The 13,377-nt window shown below is 43.9% G+C and overlaps 1 protein-coding gene across 6 annotated transcripts in view; it reads right to left on the reverse strand.

The window, feature by feature from the left end:
- Positions 1-2,881: 2,881 nt before the first annotated feature.
- LOC119166683 (snake venom 5'-nucleotidase) overlaps positions 2,882-13,377 on the reverse strand; it is a 58,432-nt gene continuing 47,936 nt past the window's right edge. For 5 of the 6 annotated variants that reach the window (XM_075891511.1, XM_075891507.1, XM_075891508.1 and 2 more), the window contains 2 exons: positions 4,144-4,335; positions 2,882-3,362 (listed from right to left, as the gene is read on the reverse strand). In XM_075891511.1, coding sequence (XP_075747626.1) covers positions 3,184-3,362; positions 4,144-4,335 — 371 coding nt within the window. In that variant the 3' untranslated portion in view covers positions 2,882-3,183. The remainder of the gene's footprint in view (positions 3,363-4,143; positions 4,336-13,377) is intronic. The other variant, XM_075891510.1, reaches the window with a different exon arrangement.

Below are 13,377 nucleotides of genomic sequence, written 5' to 3' on the forward strand. Positions count from 1 at the left end.
GAGGTGTTAAATTGCGACTTACTTGGGTCGATGGCTAAATTGGTTAACGTGGTTGTAGGAGGGGGTGTTAAATGAGTGAACACGTACACACGTATGCGAAAGGGCGGCGCTGGTCGAAGGGACGTCGATCATTGTGTATGTGGATTCGTTGGAATTCATTTCACCGCCACCTTGGACGTCGACGCGCTGTACAAACCAACCGACGAGCGGCAACTGAGCGAGCGAGCGCCGACCTTGAGTATATATACAGCGCGACGGCGCATGCACTGTCAGCTGCCGATGTTCTCGAAGCGCAACGGCGCATGCGCGCGCGTCAGCTGCCGATGTTCTCGAAGCGTGACGGCGCATGCCGCTACATTATACAGCTAGCGAATGTTCGTGAAGAGGAGAAGCGCACGCGGTGTGTAGAGGAGGAAGGGTGCACAGATGGTGGAGGAGTGAAGCGCGCGCGGTGTGTAGAGGAGGAAGGGATGCACAGATGGTGGAAGAAGGAGGAGGAAGCTTGCGGACGGCGCCGCACTACAAGCCTCGAGTATTAGATGCTCCGCATCTAAAAAAAACTGTGGAGTCGTTGGACTTGAGTGCACGACCCTTGATGATTACTTGTTCCCAGGAGGATGTGCTTCTAGGCGTGAACAAGCCCATCGAGCCTTGCGTTATTTAAAAAAGAACAATATGGCATCGCTTTATTAGACATTTTCACAGCAAAAGTTGTTATTGGATTAAAACTCGGGTGACGCGTGGTGCCGTAGTTGTCCGCCGCCGCTGCCGGTGTCCGTCCGTAATCACTATCACAAAATTTGTACCGAGGACACAGTGGGGCTCGAAAGCAGGTCCGCTGCGTGCCAACCCAGTATTCTACCCCTGAGCCACGCCGAAGCGCGAGACTTTTTCGCAAACTTGCCTTAAGCAGGCTTGATGTCGGGAAAGGAAACGTGCTAATATGAGTAATAAAGCGTTTTATAACAGCAAAGGAACAACGACGCGTCACAGAATGCGAATAACGTAACAAGTGGGTCGTCCAATGCACCAAACCATTACAAAAGCTTGTTCTTGATCCCCTATTACCTAGGCGCATACCTACTTCAAGCATAATACCTCATTGTTGTCAGCCACTGCATGAACAATTCGCACAAAATTACTTGCAAGTGTTTAGCGGATGCAACGCTTGTCAGAAGAATGACAAAAATAGCATAGCGAATGCCGGTGTACTACCTAGAAATTATTATGCCGCAGTGGGTACCCGGCAAGTGTGCTTGCAGCCCCGCCGTGGTGGTCTAGGGGCTAAGGTACTCGGCTGCTGACCCGCAGGTCGCGGGATCGAATCCCGGCTGCGGCGGCTGCATTTCCGATGGAGGCGGAAATGTTGTAGGCCCGTGTGCTCAGATTTGGGTGCACGTTAAAGAACCCCAGGTGGTCGAAATTTCCGGAGCCCTCCACTACGGCGTCTCTCATAATCATGTGGTGGTTTTGGGACGTTAAACCCCACATCTCTCGAAGTGTGCTTGCAGCAGTTATAACCAATGAATGCTTAGAAAAGTATCTGAAAGGCCACTCTTCAAGCTTTTGCTGCGACTGTGCTGCGCCTTCCACGCAGGCCTGGCGTTTTTTTTTTCTTTCATGTAACTATTTGGTTATATGTGTGTTACTTGTTTTGTGTTATGTATTTCCTATTCTCTCCTTTTTTTTCTTTCTTGCTTTCCTTTCCTCAATGTCTCCCGTACCTGAATGAGCAGGCAGGCGTTATGCCCTTATAGTGGGCAGTTGTCAGCCTGTTCCCTCCTTCTTTCCTCTGTGTATTCGTGTTTTATATGTACACAAACCAAATAAATAAATATTAAATTAGCCACATTTCATCACTCCATGGTAATTACCAGTGGCCGCCTTTCGAAAATTTCAAAGTGGCATGGACTATTAGCAGGACGGAGTTGAATCGCCCATTGAATTCGATCAGCTGTTTCCACTAGTTAAAAGTTTTGATAGTGCTGTAATTACTGCTGTAAAATTTTTACTGCATTGTTGTAATAACTATAGTTCTCTTCCGAACACACAACCGAAACTGTAGTACCAACTCTTAAATAAATGAATACGTACTTCATTATATAAAATTCAATGTCTCTCTCCGATCCCTTTAGCTGCCTTTGTGTGTGTGTGTGTGTGTGTGTGTGCGTCCAGGGCTGTTCGAGCGTGTGACGTGCTCGCCACGTAACCCAAACCTATATACCGGCCTGCTTACAATAGTACTAAAGAAAATAAGTTTTAAAGGGCTTATTACGTTTTTTTTTACAAGATATAAGTTTCTTTGATGAGCCAAAGTGATAGAATAAACATTTGTCGGTTTCTTTCACCGATACCGAATCGCTGGCGCCCACATGGTTTCGAGGCTACCCTTTTATAGCCGTGAAAAAGCTTTACGAACTCTGTTTTCAGAAAAGAACGCTTCTGAAATAGAGATCGCCTACTTCCGTCGTGTCTGCGCGCGCTGTCGTATACTTGTGCCCGTGTGGCAGGAGTATTAGCGTCCTGGTTTCGCTCACCCTTGTAGCACGCATGAGACACCTAGGGTAATGAATCCGCAACTAACAGAGGTATACACTCTAGCAGTTTTTAGAAACTGTAACGCCTTTTTGGTAATCTTCTAATTGTGTTCATCCACACTCCACTCTTTGTTTTATGGTGAGCCCAATGGAATGTCGTCCCTCCCCAGAATTACTTGAGGTCGCTTTTTGAAAATCTTAAAGCGACAATGGGCTCTTCGCAGAAAGTACTTCAGTTATCCTATTTGACCTGACGGCCCCTCTGCTTTAATTTAACAATTTATTAAGCCGAGTTTCTTCATGTATTCCAGTAAATTATGTGCCGTCACAGAAAAAGGTAACTATGAAGGCAGCCAGCAAATATTTATTTTCCAGATTTTGCAGAATTTTTGGACACATTTTTTTTTACTTTTTACAATAATTACGAATTCGCACAAGGTGCTACCGAGATAATCAGGCTACAGAAGCGAAACAGCACCATTGAAACACCTGGTGCTTAAAATCTGTACAAGCACCAGTTATGTCTCTTTTTGCGCACGGAGAGCTAAAATTGCAAACGTTTTGTTTGTTTTCTATTTTGTTCAAATACAGAAGAAAAAACCCCATCGCTTTATATGTATAACAATCTGAATCATACATCCATTGTTCATTCTCGCTTTTCGCGTCTCGACCTTGAAAGTGACGACTTGCGTGGGCGCTCCGTCGTTGTTTTAGTTTGAACATCTTCTGTTATATTTCCATGTATGGTTATGCGACCTTCTACTGGCGTTTTCAGCGGTGACATTTTAGTGACGTACTCCTTTAGTACATCCAGATCCAAAGGTCCTACAGAAACAAAAAGTGCAACAGGTTCCGCAAGTAACACTACATTAGCATGCGTCTTTTAGAGAAGAATTGTTATTGTAAAAAAAAATGTGTATGCTGGGGAACTTAAGCAGCGAGGCAAAAAAGTTTCAAGAAAATACAGCTGGTACGACTAGCCACAATAACCTTGTGACGTGAAGACATCATATGAAAGTTTGTAAAAATCGCGAAGATGAGACTTTCTGGCGGCGGCAAGCAAAACTGAGAAAAAAATTAACATATTGTTGCACCAGAAAAAGGTGGCAGTTGTCTGACAGTGAAAACAGTCAATCTTTAAGGCCCTAAAATCTCAAACGCCTACCTTAACGGCTCATCATGAGTGTGTATCTGAAAACGACAGCGTTATTCACTGACACGATTTGTCAATTCTTCTGCCATATTTATGTCTCAACGAGGAAAACTGATAGTAGCATCACAGTGTAGCGTACTGCCACCATGATTACATCTGGAGATGGAAATGGAAGCGACTTGGTAGGAATATATCTACAATACACAAATGCACTGATTTATATGCTAGTGGCAGCGCTATAATCTGCAAAACACGGAGACACTGCATCATCAGAAAAGAGAAGAAACGCGACAGCTGCTCCGGTCAATTGACCCTAAGGTGCACAAATGCTTGAGTAACGGTGTTCTCTCTAGACGAAGATTTAAAATGTTTGCGCAGTGGTCAGCTAGCATTCACTGACTTAATTCCGTTTGTTGACACGAAAATGTACGTAAACGAATAGCGCGAGCGTACCTGATTCCGTGACGTTTTCTGCCTTCTTGAATCCATCCCCACCTCTGGCAACGAAGTCGGTGGTGACGACTCTGTATACATCGCAATCTTCCAGCCGCTTGTAGACAGGCACCGTGCAGTTCGTGCAAAGTATATGCACTGACCGAACGCGTTTGTTTGGAGGCGAAGTCAAATTGTAGACAACCTTTATACCTAAAGGACAAGATAAGCATGAGGCTATACTTAATTTCGCAGTGAATGAACGAACGAACGAACAAATGAATGAATGAATGAATGAATGAATGAATGAACGAATGAATGAATGAATGAATGTTTATTTCATAACCTATTTACAGATAACAGACACTTGTCGGACCTATTGCTAAAGGCTAGTTGAAGGTCCGAAAAAAGAATACCTATGATGTTAGCACAGCAGGAAAAAAATATTATGGTAATATTTCAAATACACAAAAATTCAAGATTATTTGATCAAGTCAATAGTAAATGATTATATCAACCAACAAGCATCATGCAATAGATTACCTAAAAGAACAAAGCATATGCGCTACAAACAGATACAATGAAAAGATACGATGCCATTGATCAAGAAGCTATGAAATACAAAAATCTATTATATTTTAGTTAGTAGGCCAAACAAAATGAGGGGACCTGTAAAACACATATTGTATGAAAACAACGACAGAAATCCCATAATATGTTACCTAACATGTTGAATATAAGAACCAGATATTTTGAAATGCTACCCACATAACTTTGCATTTATGGATTCGAAAAACACGCCCAAAATAAATTTCAGCTTCGCTTGCTCTTGCGCCTCTAAACGCTGCATAACTATACATTGAGGTGTGGTTTGATAGATTAACGAAAGAGTAACTTTTGGTGGTCTCGGTTCAAATTTCTGCAAGGTTTTTTAGATAAGCTTTCGTCCTATGCACATTCATCGCAATGATTTAAGCAACCGTAGGGCATCAAATAACGGTAACGTTACAGTCACATTCGATACCAACCTTTCAACTGCTTAGTACAGTAAAGAAAAAAAGACAAGAACGAAAAAACAGTGTCGCAAGCGACTTTCCTTCGAACTGTCACTGCCACAATGTGTCCTCTCGCAATAGAGCGAATGGTCTCAACTCCATCAATAGGCTTCACTCGTTTTGTCCATTTGTTTTCCCCATTTTTCTAAAGTTGCAGTATCTAATCAGCGAATATTTTCTAATAAGGACGACATACTATGGTAAATAAAAACATTGCTATCATCTCGACAGATAGAAAAAAGGGGTTAAATGACGGAGTGGCTCATCGGAGTAGCCAGCAGCTAGTTGCACACACTGTACTTTGCAGTGAGAGATGACGGGTGGGAAAGAATGAGATTAGCACTGGACGCTATTCACGCAATGTCATACAAGTTTCCTAGGGGTGAATCTACTTTATTGTTTCATTGTGTATGCATGTAAATATTCTTGTGCAGGTTAAATTATGCTCCTTGAATAAAACTTTCAATTTCAGAGTTTGCTCAAAGCAAAACATGCTATGTCTTCGGGCACCTCCATTAACACTGGTATCACAGCCGCTATACTTGATGGCACCTGTCTAGGAATTATGGTGTGATCAGCAGCCGAAGGAACAATTGTGCCTTATTTTGACATCCGGCAAAACACTGGGATCACTGCGCAGTCACCAGTCAGTGATTCCTCCTCTAAGGCATCCATACTAACAGATACAACGTAGACCATTCAGTCGCCCGAGAACTGAAATATGAAAGCATTTATGCAGGCTTATCTTGGTGAAGTGTTTGAAGATGCACAAAAGATGTGTCTGATCCCCCTTTTTAGGAATCGGTATAACACGAAAGTGAAGCGTGTCTGTACAGGGGTAGTTGAGCGTTTGTCTGGCGTTGTTTCGCCACAAGAGCGAAAAAATGAATGCTACGGCAACAAATTGCAAAGTCATGCGAATAACGACAAACAGCTCGAAACTTGCAGTGCGTACCTCGAACAAAAAGCATGTGTGAAATGAGTATACACAGGACGAGCATGGACTGTGAACTGTCACAGCTTCACATTTAAGGCGCGCATTTCAAACAGAAGGAAAGACACATGAAATTAACGCACAAGTATACACTGGACAAGCGCGAACAACTGTCAGGATTATTTCTTCGTGTGCGAGCAGCGTGCTCCTTTCGTAAACGCGGCCGCGGCAGCGAGGGGTGTGACCTTCATGCACTACCGAATCACGAGTCTGATATGCGCGCGCGCGGAGAGACCATGCTCCGTGGAGGTGGCGCTCTCTGAAATGCGAGATGGAGCGGGCCCAACGCTACCAAACGCTTTACCCAATGCGCTCTCGGCGTCACCTCACTACTAATGACGAAAACGCGCTGCTGTGTAGAAGCTATGAGGCCCTCCGAATGGTACAAGGTGTATATAAATGACTTCCCATTAGCACCCCTGACAACGTACGTAAGAAGAATCAAACGCTTTAGGTTTAATACAACGGGAATGTATCTGGACATGCAAAACATATTAGACTTTGAGGAGTAATAATTACAAAGAGCCGTTCAAGCGTAAAGTACCGGTTATGCGAACAATTGCTTATCTACTTTCATAAATTAGACGACGAAAAAACGGAAAGGTTATCAGTAGATATCACAACTAAGTAGATTGAAATGTCTATAGCAACCCTTAATCTAGGAAGGTCTCCAGGTCATTACGGTCTAACAGCAGCATTTTACAAAGTTCTCTGTCCACAGTTATCCGCGCTACTTGAACGGGCGCTTAAGGGGGCGTATCAAACCGGATGCCTTCCACTGTTTTCCAAAGAGCTTATACAGTATTGATACCAAAGAATGACGATAAGAATAAGCCTAACAAAGTCACCGGCTATAGACAAATTACCCTGACAAATGTAGATTATAAAATAATAATTAAGGTATTAGTGAGTAGATTACAGGATGTTATCAGCGATATAGTAGGTCTGCATAAGACATGTATAGAAGGAAGGTCGATATTCACAAATATTCACGTGGCTCACAGCATCGTTGAAACGTGTGAGGCAGATTTTAAGAAAGTCACTGTAGTGGAGATTGACTTAGAAAAGGCACTTTACTGTGTAAGTCGTGATCTCTTGTTATATATTCTTGAGTATGTTAGAGTTGTCGCAATAAGAACACAAGATGCTAAAATTCCATACGACAACTGTACGACTAAGCTCATTATCACTCATGAGCTGACAGAAAAATTGAAGTGCGCTTCTCTGTGCATCAAGGTTGTCCACTGTGACCTCTTATTATTGCAATGTATTTAGAGGCGTTGTGCAAAAAAGATAATTGGCAGTCCAGATGTACGTGACTTCGGCCTAAAAGGTGGTGAATTGCGCTTATTGGGTTACGCTGGTGATGTTTTGTGCTCTCATAAGGAGAGTGTTGCAGCTTCCATGAAAGTTAATCGTGAGTTTTGTGGCATGAGAGGTAGCAATGTGAACCTCAGTAAGTGCATTGGTGTATGGCATGGTCAATGGCACGCTACGCCAAGAGTTTTTGAAAGCATGCGGTAGACACGAGCACCTGGGATTTATCTTGGTGTACCACTAGGCACACATCGAGGCAGCAGAAATTTGTGGAATGGAATGATACAGGATTTGAAATCTCAAGCTGATAAATGAGGAAGTCGGGGCTTCTTAGTTTTCGCACACGCGGCCGTTTGGAGGATCTTCATGGCGAGTAAGCTGGTCCTTCCCCTGCAATTTTTCAGCTGCTCTAGATTGACCTTTACAAATTTTCATAGAATATTTGCTGTTTTGGTATGACAGTCACAATATGAAGGGACAAGCAGAAACAACTTGTTTCGCAAGTTGAGTCAGAGAAGTTTAAAACTGCCGAATTTATTTTTAAAACAACTTGCCTCTGGATTTTTGTTTTTGCGTGACAAGACAAATCCTTTTTGAGAACAGTTATTCAAATACAATTAAGCAATGTTTTGCCCAAGTTTTTTGTCTCGATGAGAGAAGGTAGCTGCTACACGACCAGTAAATATTTGTGTGAATTTGTGATGGCATCCAGAATTTTAAGCTGAATGATTTGATTGATATGTAGAGTTTAACGTCCCAAAACTACCATATGATTACGAGAGACGTCGTAGTGGAGGGCTCCGGAAATTTAGACCATCTAGTGCTCTTTAACGTGCACCCAAATCTGAGCCCACGGGCCTACAGCATTTCCACCTCCATCGAAAATGCAGCCGCCACAGTGGGCATTCGATCCCATGACCTGCGGGTCAGTATCCGAGTGCCTTAGCCACAAAAAAACCGCGGTGGGGCACACTTTTAAACTACCACTTTATTAATGAATATTTGGGTACAGTAACACGCAAGTGTTTAAATTCAGATTTGATAGACATTATGGTCACAGAACATTTGTACCGGACATTGTACAGCGGAGGCCAGGGAAAGATGTCCTGAAGCGTGTGAAACGAATGCTTGTGCAAGGAGGTGTGCAAACATTCTTTTTTAAGCTCCATGCTAATACCTTGCTTGCAAAGACGTGACTAGAGAAAAGAGTATCGACCATGTGGTACTGATTGTTTGCTTTGTAGGAAACCTGAATCTATCGAACATGTGTTTCTGGACAGCTAAAGAGCGGTTTTATTTTGGGATATATTATGCAAATAAGCCTGAAAAAGGAGTTATTGCTAACACCACACGGGATTAGGTATTTAACTGCAGGTAAAGGTATAATACCTTATGAGATGTTTTTGCTGCTTGGCCTTCATAGAATCTGTAAAAATCTTATGGCTGTTCGGAATTGTGATGTAAATATTAGATCAGCGAATTCATTCTTTACTGACTCTGTAAGTAAACTCAGGAAAGTATTTCGGAAATTGGAATATGGAGAAGCGTTGACATCAATGAATTGGAATGAAAAACCTTTATTTTAGTCCTGCAGGACGCGCCTAGCGCGTAACGGGTGTCCCCCACGTGTCTCTTGTGAAAACGAAAGTTTGATTATATGAGCCGCATGCCGAAGTTGCGGCGGTGGGAAAGTGTGTCAATATCTGGCAATAAAGGAAAAAAAAGCACGTTGTGTGGTCGAGTGGTTAGCATTGCGCGTTCAGAGGCAAGAGATCGCTGATTCGACACCTTGCTTTTTCCTTTTCAGTGTGTAAGTATACAATTTACAACGTGATATCCGTGAGAGAAATACGTTAGCGGAGCAGTGGTGGACCCCGGCAGAAAACACTTTCGTGTTAGAAGTTCCGTCAACGGCCATTGAACCCACGACCACTGGGTTCGCAGCCACAGAAACAGTGTACTAGAATGGGGCAGTGGGCTCACTCTGCCGCGGAGGCTAAAGGGTGGGGTGGCTCCACAAACGTGGCCAATTTGTGGTTCTCTTTCCACCCTGGTGGTGGCGCTGGCATCGCCATCAATAGCACTTGGAAGGAGCGCTGCGGCTGAAAAGAGCCGACGAGCTCATCGAGAACAGCCGTTGTCGAGCCACGTTTTATTGCGGGGGACGTTGTAGCACGTAGTTTTCTTTTTTTTAGCAGCCTTAAGGTGTACGCAACACAACTTTTCAGGTCACCCCGGTGTTATACAGCAAGGCAGTGTTGACCACTAATGCCGAAGTGCTCTTCGAGAAAGTGCTTGTGCAGTGTGCACGCTGCTACCCTCACAGCGATAGTAATCTGTTCTTACCTTTTCAAACAGCTTCATTTTTATGGGAAAGGACTGAATAGTGACAAACCAGGAAAACGGTAGATGACGAAGCAGCTGAAGCTGAGTCATTGTACATAGAATAAAGTGCATAAACCAATAGCTGGATATTGTACTTCACTTCTTGTAAATGGGCGATTCGTATGTTAATTTCGTTTACCAATACGTCACTGTTGCATAACAAGCATAAGTAACAGCATACTGATGAATAACAATAGCCCCTCGAAATTACTTTCTCATGTGCAGCCACCGAAGCGAAACAAATAATATTTAAGCTATAATTTCATTTTACCATGGTGAAGGCACAAAGCCAGCCAGCATACCTGCATTATTAAGCTCGGCAAACAAGCGGGTTTGATCGATTTTCTAATTTTCTAGTGGAAGGCAAAATTTTTGCATAATCTTGATATAAAACATTTTTAGGTTTTGTCTACAGGGCATGAAACTACATATTTGCGGACCACATGAAACCGCAAGTTTTGAAGTGTACACCGTCATTTTCCGTGAGGCACCATGTAGGGACAATAGAGGGACAATTATGATGGGTTATAAACAGATGGAGCTTGTCAAAATATCCAATGAACTTAAGCGTACCAAGATAAATAAAAAGAAGGCGTAGCATAAATAAAAAGAACTGCGTAGCATTAAAAAAAAGACATAGGCTGCGTTGACTGCCATCAGACTGACTTAAGACAAACTCTACCGCAGAAGAAAATTGGAAAACGACGAACCGGGGGCTACGCACACCCTCATTATAGTAAGACGGCCATCAAGAAACGCAACAATATTTTAAATATCAAAGAAACACACGTCACAACTCGCGTGCGGCCAACGACGAGCAGCTTTGCATGCGAAAGTTCAAATGAAGTTGTTTCCGGCGCCATCTTTCTTATGCGACGCCAGCTGCGTCAAAGGAGCAGCGGAGTAGGCCCACTGTTTTCTTCTAGTACACTGTATCACAGATGTCGGGCACGCTACCCACTGCGTCATGGTCACACACTGTGTAGGCTTTACAAAGGCGCCTTTCGTATTTCGCACTTTCTTCTCACAGTACTCTTGGTCAGCGGGGTAGTGTCGCCTCCTAGAAGCGGTAAAATTAAGTACTTTAGCATTACTGAGGCCTCCGTGATTAGCACCAGCAACGCGTGTGTATACGTGTCCTTCCAGATCGCTGCGTTTTCAGTAGGAGATGCGCAGTGTGGTGGCGCTGCTAGCCCAAGTGTGATAGGGACCTTCATTTGCGCGGACGAAGCAGACAGACGGACGTATGGAAGGACGCACGGACGAATGCACGCACACACGGACGGATGCACGAACGGGCGCACGAATGTACGGATGAGCGCACGGACAAACGGACGGCTACTGGCTACTACGACGATGACGACAAGGAACATACGACCCACGGCGTAAGGAGTTTCGCACTGACTACTACGAACGACTACGACACGAGACATACGACTCAGGGTGTAAGGAGCTTCGCCCCTAATTAATTATGAACTATCTCCCCAAAGGGAACCATGATGGGATGCGAAGCAGCAGTGGTGCGCACGCTGTTGAGGCGGCTAAAACGGACGTCGACACGGGTGCTGGAAGAACGCTTTGAGGCGAAACTCGATGTCGAGTAAACGTTTCTTTGAAACGCAAGGACACGATAGGCGTGTTTGGTTTCATGTAAGCTTCATCGCAGATAAACGAGCCAAAAGAGTGTTTTCACTAGACGTGCGGTCGAGCAACACCGCCTATGTGTGTTGGGAGGAGCCGGCAGCTGCGCTGGTGAGAGAAAGTGTGACGCCAACGCGCAGCTACGACTTGACCTATTTGGCATAAGCACTGCGCCGTACTCCCTACCGGACTGCAGAAATTAGGTGCCTTTTTCCTCTTCTAACCACTACCACCACCTACTTGGCATCTCTGCAAGAACCGCAGTGGGGGTAACGCGGTGCGGCGGGTTAACACGGAGACACGGATGGAAAACGTTACACAGGCTAGTCAAACAGCTGCTTCGCACGTAATATATCTGCGATGCGTGCCAGCTTCACCTGGCTTTAATACCACCTTTCCCGCTTACTCTCACCCCGAAAAAAAAAATCGCGGTCCGAATACAGGGATGACACGAAGTGCTTTGCGTTTCCAGTCTAGCCGTGGTGTTCGGTCACACGCTAACATGCGACTGCATGGATATCGACGTTAACCGACGTTCTGCGTCCTATATTCAAAGCTCGTCTGGCAATGGCACCTGTTCCTGTAGTTACGCTTTCTCTGCCAACTACCACAAATGTCTGTTTAGTCATTGATAACGCAAGTTAACTGTCGGGATGGGGGTGTGCCACCAAGCGTCAAAGGGGGTGCATCCACTTCAAAGGGGCCCTTTTATGGAGCTCAAGTTCTACTGAATTTGAGCTCCATAAAAGCCCTTGTGAAAGATCGAAAATAATTCAGAAAGGGCGTGTTTTATACTGATCTCTTCTGTCTGAGCTCTTTTTTCGGTGGTTAGGCTTCACAATATTCAGAATAACTGAGCCGATTTATTGGAAGTTAGCTGTGCTCAGAAAGCTGTGAGGTTAAAAAAAAGTACCATTTCAAACGCGTGCACGCAGAACCAGGAGGCCATAAGTAGAGAGGGGAGAGGAAGGGATTCTGAACTCCCTACAACACAAGATTGTTTTGTAATTTAACTTTTCAGGGTATACTAGTTATTAACACGCATTCACAGTGACTCCCTATTGCCAAAGTTAGTCGTTATGCTGCATCCCCCCCTCGAAAAAAAATTCTAGGTAGCCTTGCGCCGAACGTTCACAGTGAGCGAAGCTGAATATAGCATGGCTCTGTACAAATGCGCTCTGTAAATTTAACCTTTTCGACAGTATGACGTCTTAAAACTAGTTGAAGTGTAACGTAGTCGGACGAGAAATCCACCGCCTAAATATAGAAGCTGTGCTAAGGGGCACTGCATGGATATTGTTATTAGGAATACATACATATATATATATATATATATATATATATATATATATATATATATATATATATATATATATATATATATATATATATATATATATATATATATATATATATATATTGTAAGATGGCGTCGTCCAGTACCCTCAAGACTCTTCTTTATTGTCTCGAGTATGTGCCCCACAACCTAAACTGGAGTGGTGATGATGAGTATGTACAGCTGAAAAGATGGAACGAGTAATGATGCTCACACTTATTTTCCCCGCTCACTTGATCGGCCGACCCGGCCGAGACTTAGGCGGGAAAGGTACGGCAAACAAAAGGTTTAAGGCGTGAAACGTGAACTATCTCGGATGCACGGTAACGACGGTCCGGGGAACCCTCGACGGGAGTGACAAGGTAATTGACAGGAGATGTTCGTTCACTAACAACGTAAGGTCCGAGAAAACGTGACTGAAACTTTTCACACAATCCGGGTGTACGAACAGGCGTCCAAAGTAGTACGACGTGAGAAACGTCGTACTACGTGAGTACGACGTGAGTACGAAACGTGAGTACGACGTG

The sequence above is a fragment of the Rhipicephalus microplus genome, chromosome 1, assembly GCF_043290135.1.
Source record: "Rhipicephalus microplus isolate Deutch F79 chromosome 1, USDA_Rmic, whole genome shotgun sequence".
NCBI classification, from domain to species: Eukaryota; Metazoa; Arthropoda; class Arachnida; order Ixodida; family Ixodidae; genus Rhipicephalus; species Rhipicephalus microplus.